Source organism: Mobula hypostoma, chromosome X2 (genome assembly GCF_963921235.1).
Source record: "Mobula hypostoma chromosome X2, sMobHyp1.1, whole genome shotgun sequence".
NCBI classification, from domain to species: domain Eukaryota; kingdom Metazoa; phylum Chordata; class Chondrichthyes; order Myliobatiformes; family Myliobatidae; genus Mobula; species Mobula hypostoma.
Window position 1 is genome coordinate 7895923 of NC_086129.1, and position 16547 is coordinate 7912469.

Genomic DNA, 16547 nt, shown 5'->3' on the forward strand with positions numbered 1-16547 from the left:
ATCATTTTATATAATCAACCATATTTAATGTTGTAATTTTCAATTGCATGGTAATGAAAAATAGTGAGCACGCAGCAGATCGGGAGATCATGGACCAAGTAGTTCCTTGTGGACTTTACATGTCAGTTTTAACAAGTGAGTAGTGCCTTTTGGGACTTGTCTGCAGAGCAGGAGATTTCCTGGGTTAATAGCAATTTAGTAAGGGCTAATAAAACACAGCACTGTGTAAGTGGAGTGGCCATTGTGGAAGCGCTTATTGTTGGAATGGGCCAGTGTTAGAGTGGTCAGGCTTTGGCTCAACAAACTTGGTAGAGAACAGGTGCATGCTAGAACTTAATATTGAGAAGTTAGAGGTATAACAAGTGTGTGCATGATGGTAGTTCAGACAGTGGAATGCTGCTCCTGTGAGATGTGGTATTTCAGGGTACCTAACAGTTTCCTTGATTACTACGTCTGCAAAAAGTGCACACAACTTCAGTTCCTGACTGACAAGGTCAAGAGACTTGAGCAGGAGCTGGATGTAAACTGGACCATTCGGGAGCTGAAAGCCTCATAGCTGAGACTTCTATCAAGGTGGTAAGACCAGAGTACAGGCTTCAGATAGTAAATGGGTGACGCAAAGGGAGTAAGCAGTCAGTGCAGGGTTTCCCTATGCCTATTACCCTCAATAACAAGTATACTGCTTTGATTACCGCTGAGAGGGAAGACCTATCAGGTAGAGGATAAAATCCAGTATTAAAGTGGAGTAAAGGGAATTATGGAGGCATGAGAGAGGAGCTGGCCAAAGTTGATTGGAAGGGGACATTTGCAGGGATGACAGCAGAACAGCAATGGTTGGAGTTTCTGGGGGCAATTCTGAAGGCACCGGATGGATACAATCCAAAGATAAAGCAGTATTCTAAAGGGAGGATGAAGCAAGGTGGCAGACAACAGAAGACAAAGGCACCGTAAAAGCAAACGAGTGCATACAATATAGCAAAAATTAGTAAGAAGTTAGAGAATTAAGAACCAACAGAAAGCCATGAAAAACCATAAGGAGAGAAAAGATAAAAAATGAATATAAGCTATCCAATAAAAGATGAAAAATAAATATAAGATATCCAATAAAAGAGGATACCTAAAGTTTTTTCAGATATATAAAGAGTAAAAGAGAGGTGAGAGTAGGTTTGGACTGCTGGAAGATGATGCTGAAGAGGTAGTAAATGGGAAGACAAAGAAAAAGCAGATGAAGGCAACAAAGGTTACGAGGAGATTACATAGCTTTTGTCAGTGACTGAAGGCATACGCTTTTCATGGATGATCTGTAACTCATTAATCAATAGGCAGAACACAAGATTCTGGATAAAAGATATAAAGTTGAGTTTTTTAAAAACTTGAAGCCATTAATACACAGGTACTAATCCAGGTTTACTCTTTCTGTAGATTTGTTAGCTTATGCTTAGCCAGTAGGTGGAGCAATGTAGACATAGGAAAGAAACCTAATACAGAAGATGAGTCACATGGCCTTGAAAGTCTGCTCTGTCATTTAGTAATGCTATGATGTCATTTAAACATTCCTGTCTGGTCCCCATTATAATCTAGTTCAAAACATCAAACTGGCTTTGAAAATGTTCACTGATTCAGTCTCCAAAACTCAGGGGGAAACAGGCCCTTTGGCTCACACATCATGCTGAACAAGATTCTCATCAAAACTAGTCCCATTTTCTGTACATTCTGCTAAGCCTTTCCTATCTATGTACCTGACCAAGTGCTTTTTAAATGTTGAAAATATACAGCCTCAACAACTTCATCTGGCAGCCATTCCATATGCCGCTATTACATCTCTCCCCTCTCACTTTAAAATAATGCTCTCCAGAGCTTGATTTCCAAACCCTGTCTGTGACCCTACGTATTCACCCAAGACTGTGTCCATTGACCCAATCTCTCCCCACATGAGTTTATACATCCCTGATCTGGAAAAAAGACTGTGTCCATTGACCAAATCTCTCCCCCTATGAGTTTATACACTCCTGACCTGGGAAAAACATTGTGTACATTGACACTATCTCTCCCTCTTGAGTTTATACATCCCTGTCCTTGGAAAAAGACTGTGCACATTGACTCTGTCTACCCCCCATGAGTTTATACATCTTTATTAGATTTCCGCTATGATCCAAAGAATAAAATTCCAGTCTACTCAACTTTTCTGCATAACTCAGTCCCTTTAGACACAGCGAGGGACTGAATATCCTCTGCATACACTGTAGCTGAATGACATCTTTGCTATTGCGGGGTGATTACACAGTACTCCAAATTCGACCTACCGATGATTTTTGATATGCAATGGCCTTGCTGATGAAGACCAGCATGCCAGTAACTTTCTGCATCACACTGTCTACCTGTGAAACCACTTTACGGAACCATGTTTTCTTCAATCCTAATGTTCTTCGAAGATATTCCCCAGGCCCGACTGTTCACAGTGAAAGTCTAATCCTCATTCACTCTTCTACAATATTCCCCAGGCCCGACTGTTCACAGTGACAGTCTGATTGTCAATCACTGTTCTACAATATTCCCCAGGGTCCAACTGTTCACAGTGGAAGTCTGATCCTCATTCATCTTTCTACAACATTCTACGACATGCTTTTCTTTAAATTGTCAGTACAATTCTGTTATCAGTTGGGTTACTCTCCATGGTTTGCATGTGATCTAACTTTCTGTAGCAGCCTACCATAGGGGAATCTTATCCATGTCCTTATTTCAGTCCAGGTAGACTCTGTCAACTGCCTACCCAAAAAGTTGTGCCAACAATCCCTCAGCAACCACTGTCTTTCCAAATGTGTACACCTCCTATCTTTCAGAATCTCCTCTTGCAAACTACCTACCACAGATGTTCGGCTCACTGCACTGTAGTTCCCAGTCTCTTCTTTACGGATATTCTTAAATAATGGCCCGGGACTAGCCTCCAGACTTGTAGTTTTCTCAGCCAGGATTGTGTCCTGGAGAGGAGAAATTGAGGACCAGAGGACACAGCCATAAATAGAAGGACATCCCTTCAGAACAGAGATGAGGAAGAATTTCATAAGCCAGAGTGTGATGATTCTGTGGAATTCATTGTCACCAACAGCTGTGAAGGCCAAGTCCTTGGATATATTTAAAGAAGAGGTTGATAGGACCTTGAAAGGTAAGGGTGTCAACGGCTATGGGGAGAATACAGGAGAATGGTGGTTGAGAGGGATCATAAATCAGCATGATGGAATAGCAGAGCAGACTCGATGGGCTGAATAGCTTAATTCAGCTCCTTTGTCTTATGGTCTATGGTCTTATGCACTCCCACAACAATTTCTCTACAGTATCTTTGGATATACCTGCTCAGGTGCTGGAGATTTGTCTACCTTCACAAATTTTAAGACATTCAGAACCTCCTCTACTGTAATGTAGACTATCCCCAAGGCACCTCCATCAACTTTCTCAGGTTCCAAAATCTTCATTGTCTTCCTCCTACAGAGAAGTAATATTCTTTGAGAACCCCTCCCATCTCCTGTGGTTCCATACAGAGAGGTCCACTTTGGTCTTTAAGGGGCCAAATTGAATGTGTGGAGTTTTTGCAAAGTTTGCATAAGATCTTTCAACATGAAGGGTAGTAGATTGCCTTGAAGTATTCCTTGCATCTCTCTGGTAGTCTCTGTCTTTGAGGCTCAGTGTGGGCTCTGCACTTTGAACAGGATGCACAGTTATGTACCTTTGGACTGTTGCCAAGATGGATGGATTAGTTCCAGTGGAAAAAGAACTGAGATTGAAATCGGAACTCACCATTTGCAGTTTCTGTGTACAATTCAGTTGGTCCAATGAAATTGTCTGTTGCAAACAAAAATGGGAATGATTTGCACAATAAAATTTAAATCAAAGTTATTAAACCTTATTTGATATTTAGTAAATAATTGACAGCTACTGCTTGTATTCATTGTAGATCTCTAACGCTTGAAAACATATCTCTCTGTCAAACTGCTTAAGCATTTATGATGATGAAAATTTATTTATAATTATTATTGAATCTGAATGTTGCTTTAAGATTTCTGTTCATTTATGATGATGAAAATTTACTTACAGTTGTTATTAAATCTGAATGTTGCTTTAAGGGTTCTGTTCATTAATGCTTCATGTCGAACCACACAGTCAATTCTGAAATTCTTCTCATGAGATTTGATTTTCAATGTACTGATTGTTGTAAACTTTGCACCCTTATTTTCTGGTTTATATTTTGTACGTCCTGTGTTTTCAAAGAGGAGAGTTGTTAGATAAGTTTTAGTAAAAGAAGAGAGCAATAAGATGTTTCCATACTGAAATGAAGTTAACCAATATGAAACTGTTCATTACCAACCCTTGTGTTGGATACTACAACACCTCCAGCCACTAAAGTCAGGCTCACTGGCCTATAGTTTCCTTTCTTCTGCTTCCCTCCCTTCTTAAAGAGTGGAGTGACATTCGCAACTTTCCAGTCCTCAGGAACCAATTCAGGATCTAATGATTCTTGAAAGATCACTACTTGTGCCTCCACAATCTCTTCAGCCACCCTTTTCAGAATTCAGGGGTGTAGTCCATTTGGTCCAGGTGACTTATCTACCTTTTGGCTTTTCAGCTTCCCAAGCACCTTCTCCTTAGTTATAACAATGACATTTACTTCTTCCCCCTGACCCTCTCACATTTTTGGCTAGTGTCTATCACAGTGAAGACTGATGCAAAATAATTGGTAAGTTTGTCTGCAATTCTTTGTTTCTCATTGCTACCTCTCCACCATCATTTTCCAGTGATCTGATGCCCACTCTTGTCTCTCTTTTACTCCTTATATATCTGAAAAAAACCTTTTGTATCCTCTTTTGTATTATTGCCTAGCTTACCTTCATATCTCATCTTTTCTCTCTTTACGGCTTTTTTAGTTGCCTACAGTTGGGTTTTAAAAGCTTCCCAATTCTCTACCTTTCCACCACTTTTTGCTACATATTATATGCCTTCCTTTTTGGTGTTATGCTGTCTTGGATTTCCCTTGGGAGCCTCAGTTGCCTTGTCCTCCTTTAAGAATACTTCTTCATCTTTGGGATATACCTTTCCTGTGTCTTCCCAATTGCTCACATAAGCAACAGCCATTACTGTTCCACTGCCATCCCTGTTAGTGCCGCCTTCCAATCTGCTTTGGCCAGCTCCTCTCTCATGCCTCTGTAATTACCTTTGCATCAATACTTTTGATTTTATCTTTCAGTCTGTAGGGTGAATTATATTATGATTACTGCCTCCAGGGTTCCTTTACCTTAAGCTTCCTAATCATATTTGGATCGTTAGATTGCACCCAATCCAGAATGCTGTTCCCTCAGTGGGCTCAACCACAAACTGTTCGAAATAGCCATCTAATAGGTATTCTACAAATTCCCTCTCTGGTATTCAGCACCAGTCAGATTTTCCTCAACTACCTGCATATTGAAATCCACCACGATTATTGTAACATTGCCCTTTTTACATGTCTTTGCTGTCTCCCATTATAATTTATAGCCCACATTCTGGCTACTGTTGGGAGGCCTATATCCCATCAGGGTCTTTTTACCTTTGCAGTTTCTTAACTCTATCCACAAGGATACTACATCTTCTGATCCTCTGTCACCTCTTTCTAAGCCTTTGATTTCATTTTTTTTATCAATAGAGCTACCCTGTGTTCTCTGCCTACCTACTTGTCCTTCTGATACAATGTGTATCCTTGAGCGTTAAGCTCCCACTACGATCTCTCAGCCACAACTCAGGGATGCCCTCAACATCATACCTGCTATTCTCTAACTGCACCACAAGGTCATTTATCTTATTCCATATACTGCTTGCATTCAAATATAACACTGTATGTCCTGTATTCACCACCCTTTACAATTTCAGCCCTGATAGACTTTAACATCCCATTGACTGCAATTTTGCCCTATCAACTAACTGCCTGTTCTTCCTCACAGCCTCATGACACTCTGTTTCCAGCTGTTTCTTGGCTCTGGGACAGCTTCTTCCACCAGGTCATCACACTGATGAACTCACGCTGACTTGAGTGTACTCTATATTACATTGACTGTTCTATTTATTATAAATTATTATAAATTACTCTGATTGCACATTGCACATTTATTTGGAGACGTAACATAAAGATTTTTACTCCTCACGTATGTGAAGGATGTAAGAAATAAAGTCAATTCAATTCAATACATGAACTGCCTCATCCTCAGCTCTATCGCTCTGGTCCCCACCCCCCTGCCAAATTAGTTTAAACCCTCCCCAACAAATCTGCCCGCAAGGATATTGGTGCCGCTCGGGCTCAGGTGTAACCCATTCCTTTTGTACAGGTCATACCTTCCCCAGAAGAGATCCCAATGATCCATAGATCTGAATACTTGCTCCCTGCACCAATACCTCACCCACACATTCATCTGTCAAATCATCCTATTCTTACCCTCACTGGCACATGCCACAGGCAGTGATCCAGAGATTACCACCTTCGGAGGTCCTACTTTTCAGTTTTCTGCCTAATTCCCTAAATTCTCTCTTCAGGACCTCCTCCCTTCTCCTACCTATGTCGTTGGTAGCAATATGTGTCACAACTTCTTGCAGTTCATCCTCCCCCTTTAGAATGCTGTTGACCTGTTCTGAGACATCCCTGACCCTGGCATAGGTGAGGCAACATACCATCGGGATTCTTTAATATGTTCACAGAATCTTGTGTTCCTCTAATTATGGGAATCTGCTTTCACCACTGCGCTCCTCTTCTCCCCAATTCCTGTATGAGCCGCAGAACCAGACTTAATGCCAGACACCTGGTCGCTGCGGCTTCCCCTGGTAGGTCACCCCGCACCTCCTCCCCACCCCCCCCCCCCGCAACAGTGTACGAAGCGGTATACTTATTATTGAGGAGAATGGCCAGAGGGGAACTCTGACTGTCTAGTCCCTCTCCCTCTCCTGATGGTCCTACAACTTGGGGGTGGCTACCTCCCTGTAGCTCCTATCTATCCCCTCCTCATTTTCCCGAATAAGCTGAAGTTCATCCAGCTGCAGCTTCAATTCCTGAACACGGTCTTGAAGGAGTTGTAGCTTGATGCACTTTGTGCAGATGTAGTTGTCACGGAGACTGGAGGTCTCACACAAATAACATTACCTCCAGACCCATTCTCAGCGCACTAGCTATATACTCACAGAAAAAGAAACTTACTTATTTAGAACCTCTAGCTGTCCTTGCTGTCGAGCCAAAGCCAGACCACTCTAACACTGGCCACTCTGCTTACACCTCCTTTCTTTTTATTGGCTCCTGCACAGATTTCAGCCCACAGAAAGCTCTTTTTAAACAAAGCACTGCATCACCAATGAACGAGATCTCTTGCTGATTTCAGCCCACAGAAAGTCATGATATTATGTTGTGATGGAATCTACCTTCTACATTTCTACTGCAAAGATGTTAGAATTAATGTAAATATGCAAAACAACTGCATATCACAAAGGGATTCAAATTCTAATTGCTTAAACATTTCTTACCGTGCAACTCCAGTCTGTTGTTCAGGAGCCATGTTATTTCAGGCTTTGGCTTGCTTCCAGTGGTGATACAACTGATCACCTTCCTCTTTGGTGATTGCTTAGTGATGTTCAGAATGGGGGTTAATGGTGGAGCTGAGAAGATATGAAAATGTTTCCATGCAAATTAAATGTCACACAACATGATATATACAAAAATAAATGCATGGAGTTTAATCCCTCCAACCAATGATTAAGTATGTAGTCACGTTTTATCTCACCAGCATACATACCTAAAACAGTCAGCTTCACTTGCTTTGTTACTATTTTGTGATCATAATACAAGCAGCTATATACACCGTCATCGTCCACTGTGGTTTTGAGTAGCGTGATGATTAACTGTGAGCTTGAAAAATTAACTAGTTTGTATCTGTTATCCCTTAGTGCTGTTGGAAAAAGAAATTTCTTAATTATTATCTTTATAACATATTCCCATGATTGAATGGTGAAGCAGAATAATTGGCACCTATGTCTTATGAGTCTTATAGCGGCTTGTTAAATGATAATAAGAATGATATGACATTCTTCCAATGACATGCTTCCAATTAAATATGCAACTTAAACCTTTCAAGATGGTAGAAGTTTTTTATTCTAACAGAATAATATTGGTTTGATTTTTCTTTTCTCTGCCTCTGTTCCTGGCTCACCTCCCCCTCCCCAACACCCCCCCCCCACACACACACACACACACACGTATGGAGCAAGACAGTAACTGATTGAAATGAACACTGGAAGATCTGGTGAATGTAGAGTTTTATATTGACTGCAGTGTTTGTGCTCACCTTTGATGTTGTTAAAGTACAGAACTTGCTGCTTTGGATTTTTCCACTCAATAAATGAGCCTTCACTTTTATTCATTGTACAATTGAGAACTGCTGGATTTCCCTCAAGGACTGTGATATTCTCCAACTTCAGGCTGTAAGTGCTTGCTGGAAATATGGAAGAAAAGCGTGCAAACATGTTAAACCAGCAAAATTCAGCTGCATGTATCACAATGTACATGATTTGATTGTTAATATTCAGCTTCTTCCTCCTTTGATATTGTACATGTTCTGAGATAATGCGTGACTTTTGGTGAAACAAATTTTGATATATGAGGTAGTATATTCTCTACGGAGAAAGTGACATATTGGCCTTTGTATTGTTCCATCCTGCTAAGAAGCTGTTGGAAGCCATAGTCCATCCAGATCTTAGGTTGAACTTAGGACTTCCTAACTAATCCACAATCCATGTTACTAACTGAATACTCCAAAGCTACAGTTGCCAAACAAGACAACTTTTATATGTCCTTCAATTCTGAGAAAAGACTTTATTGGACCTGTTATTCATCTATCCTCTGTATTTAGTATAGTCGTTACCAAGGTTCACGAGAATTTCCCTTTGTTGCTCGTATATTATTATGGATTCCTCTCTGTGCATCAAAGTTAGCCATTCATTGTAGAATTGCCTCACCATGTCATTCCTTGCAGAACTGAGGTAGTTCTATATTGATTTGTTATTTGTCATAGTGAGTTTTGGTCACTTAGCAGTTTCCAATGACTTATTGTTGGTGTTACTGAAGATACTCTGTCATTAGGGTAACTCCAAATGTTCTGAAATCTGCTCCACCCTATTGCTAAATGTGTTTTTTTCTAAAAGTTTGTTTTTTTTCCAAAATACATCAAAATATTCTCTAAAACTATTCATTTTTGCTATATGCAGTTCCACAACCGTCACATATTGACCAATTGGTAATATTTTAATATCTTTGACTGCGTAAATCCAAGACAAAATGCAGTTGCATCCTTTCTCAATGTTTCAATATCCTTGACAAACTTATGCAAGTTATGAGAGAGCTTATAGTTCAACATATCATTCTCTGAGAAGCTGTTTCATCTCGCTGTAGAGTCTGGAGCTCACAGGTGTAGCCTTTGCATTATATGTTTGTCATTTAGAACTGAGACAAGGTGAAATTCTTTGATGAAGACAATTGAAAAACTTTGGAATTAATTACCTTCTAGGACTTTGGATCCTCAGTTTTGGCGTATATTTTTGGAAATTAAAGGAATTGGAAGACTTGGGGATTGAGCTTGAGGCCCAAGATCAACCATCTTTTTGAATGGCATTGTGTCCATTGGTATGGTTTATATCTACAAATAGTGCAAGAAGAGTCAGGTTTCTCCAACTGTTACTTGGGAATTCACAATTTGGGCTTTCCCAAGTCTATATGGAGAAACAAATTCACAGAAAATTGCAGAAGTTCCATTTTGACAAAGTACAGATTTTGCAATCTGGTGAGAGGAAATGAAAATTGAGAGAGGTTTTTATAGTCGCCTGAGTGTTAGATGTAAATCATGTGTGGAAAGATTTTAATGTGACCAGTGTGCAAGTTGTGACCAACCCCCTCAGATAGTGGAACCTTAAAGAGGCATGGAGGAAGAAATGTTACATTCAATGCTTTGACATTTTCTGAAAAAAAGGATGCTGTATTGTGTGCTTCCTTTGCCTACCCCACTCACCAGTCTCTGTGACCGCAGTGGTCTTTCTGGTGTGAAGAAATCTACAAGAGGGCATGATTCATTAAAAAGCCCCTGATGGAAAATTCTTTACATGTTTGTCTAAGTGAACCTATGTCACCTTTAATCTTATGTTGTTCACATTTCTACTCTAAAGATGTGAATGATGATTCACTGTTGGCTAAATGTCTCAGACAAATGGAGCATATAGATGACACCAAGTAAACCACAAGTACTACAGTAGCTTCACAGTGCAACAGTGAAGCCTTTGTTAAAATTAACTCGAATTATGCATTCAGCTGGTGCTCAGTCGTAATATCAGTTCACTACAAGGGACGTTCCAAGGAATGCACTCTATTCCTCACTGCCTATACCTAGTTTATTAAGAGACATTGTTGGTTTCCTGAATTATTTAAGAAAATGCCCCTATGAAATGCACTTCTGAATGAAAAATGATAAGACTATTGAATGGTTTCCTGGTATGATAAAATCTACCTAGTTATGATCTTATTTACCTGCACTGCATTTTCTGTCTGTAGGTGTTGCACTTTGTTCTGCATTCTCTTATTGTCTTTCCTTGTACCAGCTCAATGCGCCGTGTAATGATTTGACCTGTATGAAGAGTATGCAAGACAAGCTCTTCGCAGTACCTCGGTACATGTGACAATAGTAAACCAATCCCAATTCCAATTTCAAATGCTATACTTGCTCTTAGAGAGACAACCTGGTCAGTGGAATGAGCCAAAGCAAGCATTTTCATCTTTTTATGTTTGACGTTGTTCTAAACAAAAAAAGCCATAACTGATGATGTTCATGTGACACAGAAGGTGTGAAAAATCCATTCAACCTATAATAATAATAAATACATTTGTCATGAACAGATACAAGGACAAATATTATTCCAATGATGTAAAGAATTATTTTTGTTGATTCCATCTCAAGACCATAATATTCCATATTTTCATAATTTTGAAGAGGAAATCTCCAAAAACATGCTTAAGCTGATTGAAGTGACTTTTTTCAAATACTTTTAATAGCTGCTGGAGAAGTTCTTTCAACAACTTGACATTTAAGTCTATCTTCCTTGGTTAGAATAAACAATTGATGTCCTCCTGCCAACGAAATAAACCCTTAACATAATAAACCCTTGACTTAATCCAAGCCAGAAGAAGAGGAGAGGAAAATCTGAACTTGTTGATCTTTCTTACAAGTGTTTTAAATTATTTCGGCCTACTGTATAAATCAGGTAGGAGAATTTAGAGCTCTGTTAATTCCCCTTATCATTTATAGTAAAAGCTTGAAATCTGATAATGCAATAAATAGTTCTCAAACAATTTACATTTGTTTTCCTCAAGATAAATCTCTACCTAAGTAATGGAAAGTAAATACTTAGGTAAGTGTGGCCTAGTAAAAATCTGTGCAATATCTCCTGCATTTTATGGTGTTGAGTTTGACTACATCATCTAGTACCTGAATGAAGGGCCCAGCATGGTAAAATGGATATTTGTTGCTTGTTCTCCAGCCAGTCTATTTTGCACTTATAGACTACCATTTATTTTGCTCCTTAAACTCTCTCTTTAGTATTTCAGAACTACATAAATACAATGTAATTTGAAAGTACATTTTAACTTCAGAAACAGTTCTCCTTCCTACCCCTCTGTGTCTTCCATGGTCCTATTACAGACATCCCACCCTGCAAAATCTCATTCCAGGGAGGTAGCACCATCAATCTGCGGGAGACTCCCGGAACTTCCAGGAGAGATGGGATGTCTTCAATAGAGTAGCTCCTTAGCAGCTAGCCAGCTAGTTTAAATAACGTTAGCTATGCTAATGAATGAATGACACCTGTTAAACTCACCTCAACATGTCTTTTACAGTCTTAACCCACCATGGGCAATAGAAAAGTCACACTGTCATTATTTTTGACCCCCATTAGGCAGGGGTACACTTTAGTGTAGTCTGGGGTGAAGTATGTTTTATCAGTTTAATCTCAGTGGCATGGCTAGGTGATTCTACATCGACTGAACTGTATACTGCTTCTGTGGCATGGCTAGGTGAAAGACTGAGTAAGGAAAATGTCTTTCTGGATACAAGTCTGAAACATTGAAGATCCTGCTCAGTACAGGATTTGCAAAATAGATAATCTTTGCTATACTTTTAAAAGACACATTAAAGGAAGGTGAAATTGGCTGCTGCAATTTGAAAACCATTGTAAAGTCAACGATATTCTCTAATTCCCTTATCTTGCTGCAGTGTTACAGCATATTGTTTCTATATACAGATAAATCCCCTTCACTGAAGACAAATAAAATTTGTTTTTATTTTTAAAAAATGCCTCACAGAAAAATTATCAGTCTGGTTAAAAACAATGCTCTCTTATGCCAGTCTCACAGCCGGGGCGGGGGGATGTGGGCAGTGGAGATGAGCTCCCAACAGTGTGCATCTCAGATAGCCCCTGATTGTCTAGTTCAGGGGTCGGCAACCTTTTTGCCCCTGTGGGCTGTATTGCATACTAATGAGCGGATGGTGGGCTAGATAAATGCCATAAAAACTTGAAATATGGGAATTATCTATTTAAATACATCTAGTTATGTTTTGCCTCAAATTAATGAATAACGCATGCTAGAAAATCATTTGTGTTTAACCAAGGATGCCAATTAGTAATCAAAGAACTCAGTTTAGTTGCAATTTATTTCAATCAAGGCATCTTTTGAATCTATTAAAAGGACACAAAGAATCCTTAAACATAAAACGTATGAACATGATGCAGTCAATGGTGGTAAATTAAGTGTAATAAAAAAGAACATTTTAATGCAAACAGTCGATAAATCATTGTGAAACTTGATGCTGTTTGTTGCTTGAAAGCTTCTCAATATTGGGTGTCAGACTTGTTGATGCCAAGAGCAAGACATTATCCAGACTTCACAAACTCTCCATCTGTAAAAGGCTTTATCTTTTCTGCAATACGTTTTGAGACTTCGTAGCTGGCACAGGTATTTCCTTCATTTTCACTGCTTTTCTTGGGAAAAAAAGGACGTTTGTTTTCATTTGCTCCATCTTTCCTTGCTTGCCCAGTAAACTTGTTAAAATTTCCACTATGGCGGGTCTCGTAATGTCGCCTGATATTTGCCACCTCTTCACAGCAACATTTTCCAGGCAAATGAGACAAACTGGTTTCCCAGCTTGCTCAATGAAGAAGTAATCGAGTGTCCAAGTGTCTTGGAAATTTCGGCACTCAGTGTCTACCTTCCTGTGTTTTGCATTCATTGCCATTGGAATTTTTTTCTTCAATTTTATTTCAAAACGCGAGTTATTCAACAAGTATCATAGCACGTGTAAATATCTGGATATTTAGCGTGGATTTCTTGTTAAAACACAGTGACGCTGTTTCTGTTTACAAATTTGAACGATCCCATCTGAAAACCTGCGCATGCATGGAGTGTATCTAATACATATTAATAAGGTAGTCTGCCTTCCCGTCATTCGTACATGACCAGTGATTGGTTTGGAACAAAACAGAACCTGGGGCCAGTGTAACAAGATGCCATGCATGTCCATCAGTGTGGTAGTGCAAAACACTCAGAATAAGGAAAAATCACTCACTGGCCGGATAAGCATAGTTTCCCAATATTTGCTCGCGGGCCAGTCAAAATACCTTCACGGGCCAGATCTGGCCTGTGGGTCGTAGGTTGCCTACACCTGGTCTAGCTCTTGTCCTTCGTCTGTGTTTTGACTGACTGGAGAAGAGCAAAGATGGGTTACTTGTGCCTTAAAACCAATCGCTTCAGACAGTTGGCTGCTCATCTAGGAGAAGGAAAACTCTGATCTCAGGCCTCCTCTGTCTTGTGGTTATACCCACTTAAGGGGGAGGCTTCAGGAGTAAACCCGCAGGGCAGATTCTGGAGCTGGAGTCCCTAAGGTGATCCTACATTAAGTTCAACACTGACTGGCAACTCCTGCAATGCCACTGGTACCAAAGTGTATCGGTCTCTGCCATTCCTTTGGGTTCATCAGCTGTGTGGAGAGGGGGAGCCTGCTGCATGGGCAACAGCTTGCTCTCCATATCATACTGCCCTGGGGTTGTGTACTGACCTGTGTATTCATTACTACGATGCAACATCCCTGACCAACATTAGGGCTGTCCATTTATGAAACACATTCATCTTTGTGACCATTTCCCCAAGCAGCGGATTGGTTTGGGAAGGTCACTGAGATGTGAATGCCATTTTTCTACAGAGCATGATGGTCATTGAATTTCATCCTGGTCTCATTCTGTACAGGTGGTAATAGGGGAAATTGCAGTTGTAAACTTGAACTGCAGCTGACTATTCGGTCCTTACACACCAGTCAGAACATCCTCTGAGTTGCTAAGACTCACATGACGATACTAGTACAGTGGGTATATTACTAAACCGATAAATCAGAAACCTAGATTAATGGTCTGAATTCTGACCTCAGCAAAACATCTGCAGATCTGAACATATAATTTTTGCAAATTTGCTTCTGAGAAGCCAGATAAAGGTTTTCATTTAAACAGAGACACCCTCAGCAGGTTAATCAGCAATAATGAAAAGAGAACGTTAATGTTCCAGGTTGAATTATTTTAATCAGATCTTCAACATGAAGCATTAATTTTGTTTCTCTCCATAGTTGTTTTCTGATCTGCTGACTATTCACAGAATTCTAGTTTAGATTTTCAGCATTTGTGTTTTTTTAATTTTCAAAGTTTTTGACTTTACTTTGAAGTGCTATAAAGATTTAAAAAGTTATTATTGGTAATGGTAAACATGAGAGATTCTGCAGAGGCTGGAGATCCAGAGCAACACACAGGAAATCAGCAGGTCAGGCTGGAAATGAATAAACAGTTGATGTTTCAGCTGAGACCCTTCATCAGGACTGCAGGATTGGTAATGGTGCTCTTTGAACTGAAGAATCGTTGTAAAGACCCAGATTGATTCATTTACCCTACGGGGGAAAACCTATGAATCTTACCTGGTCCGGCCATAATGTGAATCTGCTCTGAAATGACCTTGTCCTCTGACTGAGTTTCTGGGCAATCCAGGAGGGGCAACAGATGTTGCCATGCCAACATCCATGCAGGAATAATACTAAAAATAAATAAATCAACTGCATGTTCAACATGTTTCTTTATAGCCGCGGGAGTTCGTGGGGCTCCCACTATCTATTAAATGCTCCCAATGGCCTGCACCTCAAATAGCCTCTGACAACCTGCCAGTTTCTGGCCTTCACCTGTGGCTGAGCTACTGAGCCTGGCAGAACCATTTCTACTGATGGGAGAAGGGGCAAGGGCAGGTTACTAGTGCCTTAACACCCATTGCTTTGGGTAGATGGGGCTTGTCAGCTTATCTAGGAGAAGGAAAACTCTGATCTCAAACCTCCACTGCATTGTGGCTATACCTGCTCATGGGGAAGGCTTTTGGAGTAAACCCCGAGGGAAAAATCTGGAGCTGGAATCCTACGTTGAGTTCAACGGTGACTGGCAACTCCTGCGACACCGCTGGTGCCAAACTATATCGGTCTCTGCTGTTTCTTTGGATTCATCAGCTGTGTGGAGAGGGGTAGCCTGCTGCATGGGCAACAGCTTGCTCTCCATACTGTACTGCCCTGGCTTGCATAGACAGCAAGGACGCAGCATACATGGTCGACTTCAATCAACAGACTGCCTACAAAGTTTCAACTGTATGCCTTCCCAATACATTTGGTTCAATTAATGTTTAACAAAACATTCTAGCTTTTGAATCATTTTACCAATACATTTTGCATTTCTCTTATAAACATTTTCTCAATGAACAGTATCATTCAGATAGTTTGACTGTATTTAACAGTTATATGTATATAAAATTAGTAAAATATAAATAATAAGAAATAGTATTTCTGTAGAGAATTCTTATAGCTCAGAAGTTTCCAATATTGAATTTCAAATGGTTTCATTTAAAAAAGTTTCGTGTAAAAGCTCTACAAACAGGATGTCAGTCCAAAGACACCTATAATTCACATGCTTTAGACAAATTGCACAGTAGTTTCACAGTACAGTTAAAACAGTTCTACATCCAAGTTTAGTAAAGATTTTTATTTACCTTGAAGTGCTGCAAGGACTAGAAAGTATAGGATGGAGCGAAAAGCCATGCTAATCCTGTATGAACAAAACCGTATGTCTCTGGGTAAGCTCCTTCTGCTTCTGTATTTAGTAAAGTAACAGGACGTCAGTTACCATGACGTCACAACACCAAAAGTAGTAAAACAACTTCCACCTAGTTTTAATCTACGGAGTGAATTCACATTACAATGTTTTCAATGTACATTGTTTTGAAAAGAATGTGATCCTTTCACTGCCAGTGGGTTAGTAAAGAAGGCTGCAATTTTCCACATGTTACTCAGTACGATCATGAAAGCATCACAGCATAAAACATTTTCAGTGTAAAAAACACTGGGTGCAAGTTATAACCAATTTCAACTATATTCTCAACA

The 16547-nt window shown here is 39.8% G+C and overlaps 1 protein-coding gene across 3 annotated transcripts in view; it reads right to left on the minus strand.

Moving 5' to 3' along the window:
- Positions 1-16248, minus strand: part of LOC134340845 (cytotoxic and regulatory T-cell molecule) — a 39880-nt gene extending 23632 nt beyond the window's left edge. For 2 of the 3 annotated variants that reach the window (XM_063038408.1, XM_063038410.1), the window contains exons 1-6: positions 16157-16248; positions 8346-8492; positions 7797-7949; positions 7528-7659; positions 4088-4249; positions 3793-3837 (exon numbers count right to left, since the gene is read on the minus strand). In XM_063038408.1, the coding sequence (XP_062894478.1) occupies positions 3793-3837; positions 4088-4249; positions 7528-7659; positions 7797-7949; positions 8346-8492; positions 16157-16205 (688 nt within the window). In that variant the 5' untranslated portion in view covers positions 16206-16248. Of the gene's footprint in view, positions 1-3792; positions 3838-4087; positions 4250-7527; positions 7660-7796; positions 7950-8345; positions 8493-10573; positions 10675-16156 lie in introns of those variants that run through there. The other variant, XM_063038409.1, reaches the window with a different exon arrangement.
- Between the last annotated feature and the right edge of the window lie 299 nt (positions 16249-16547).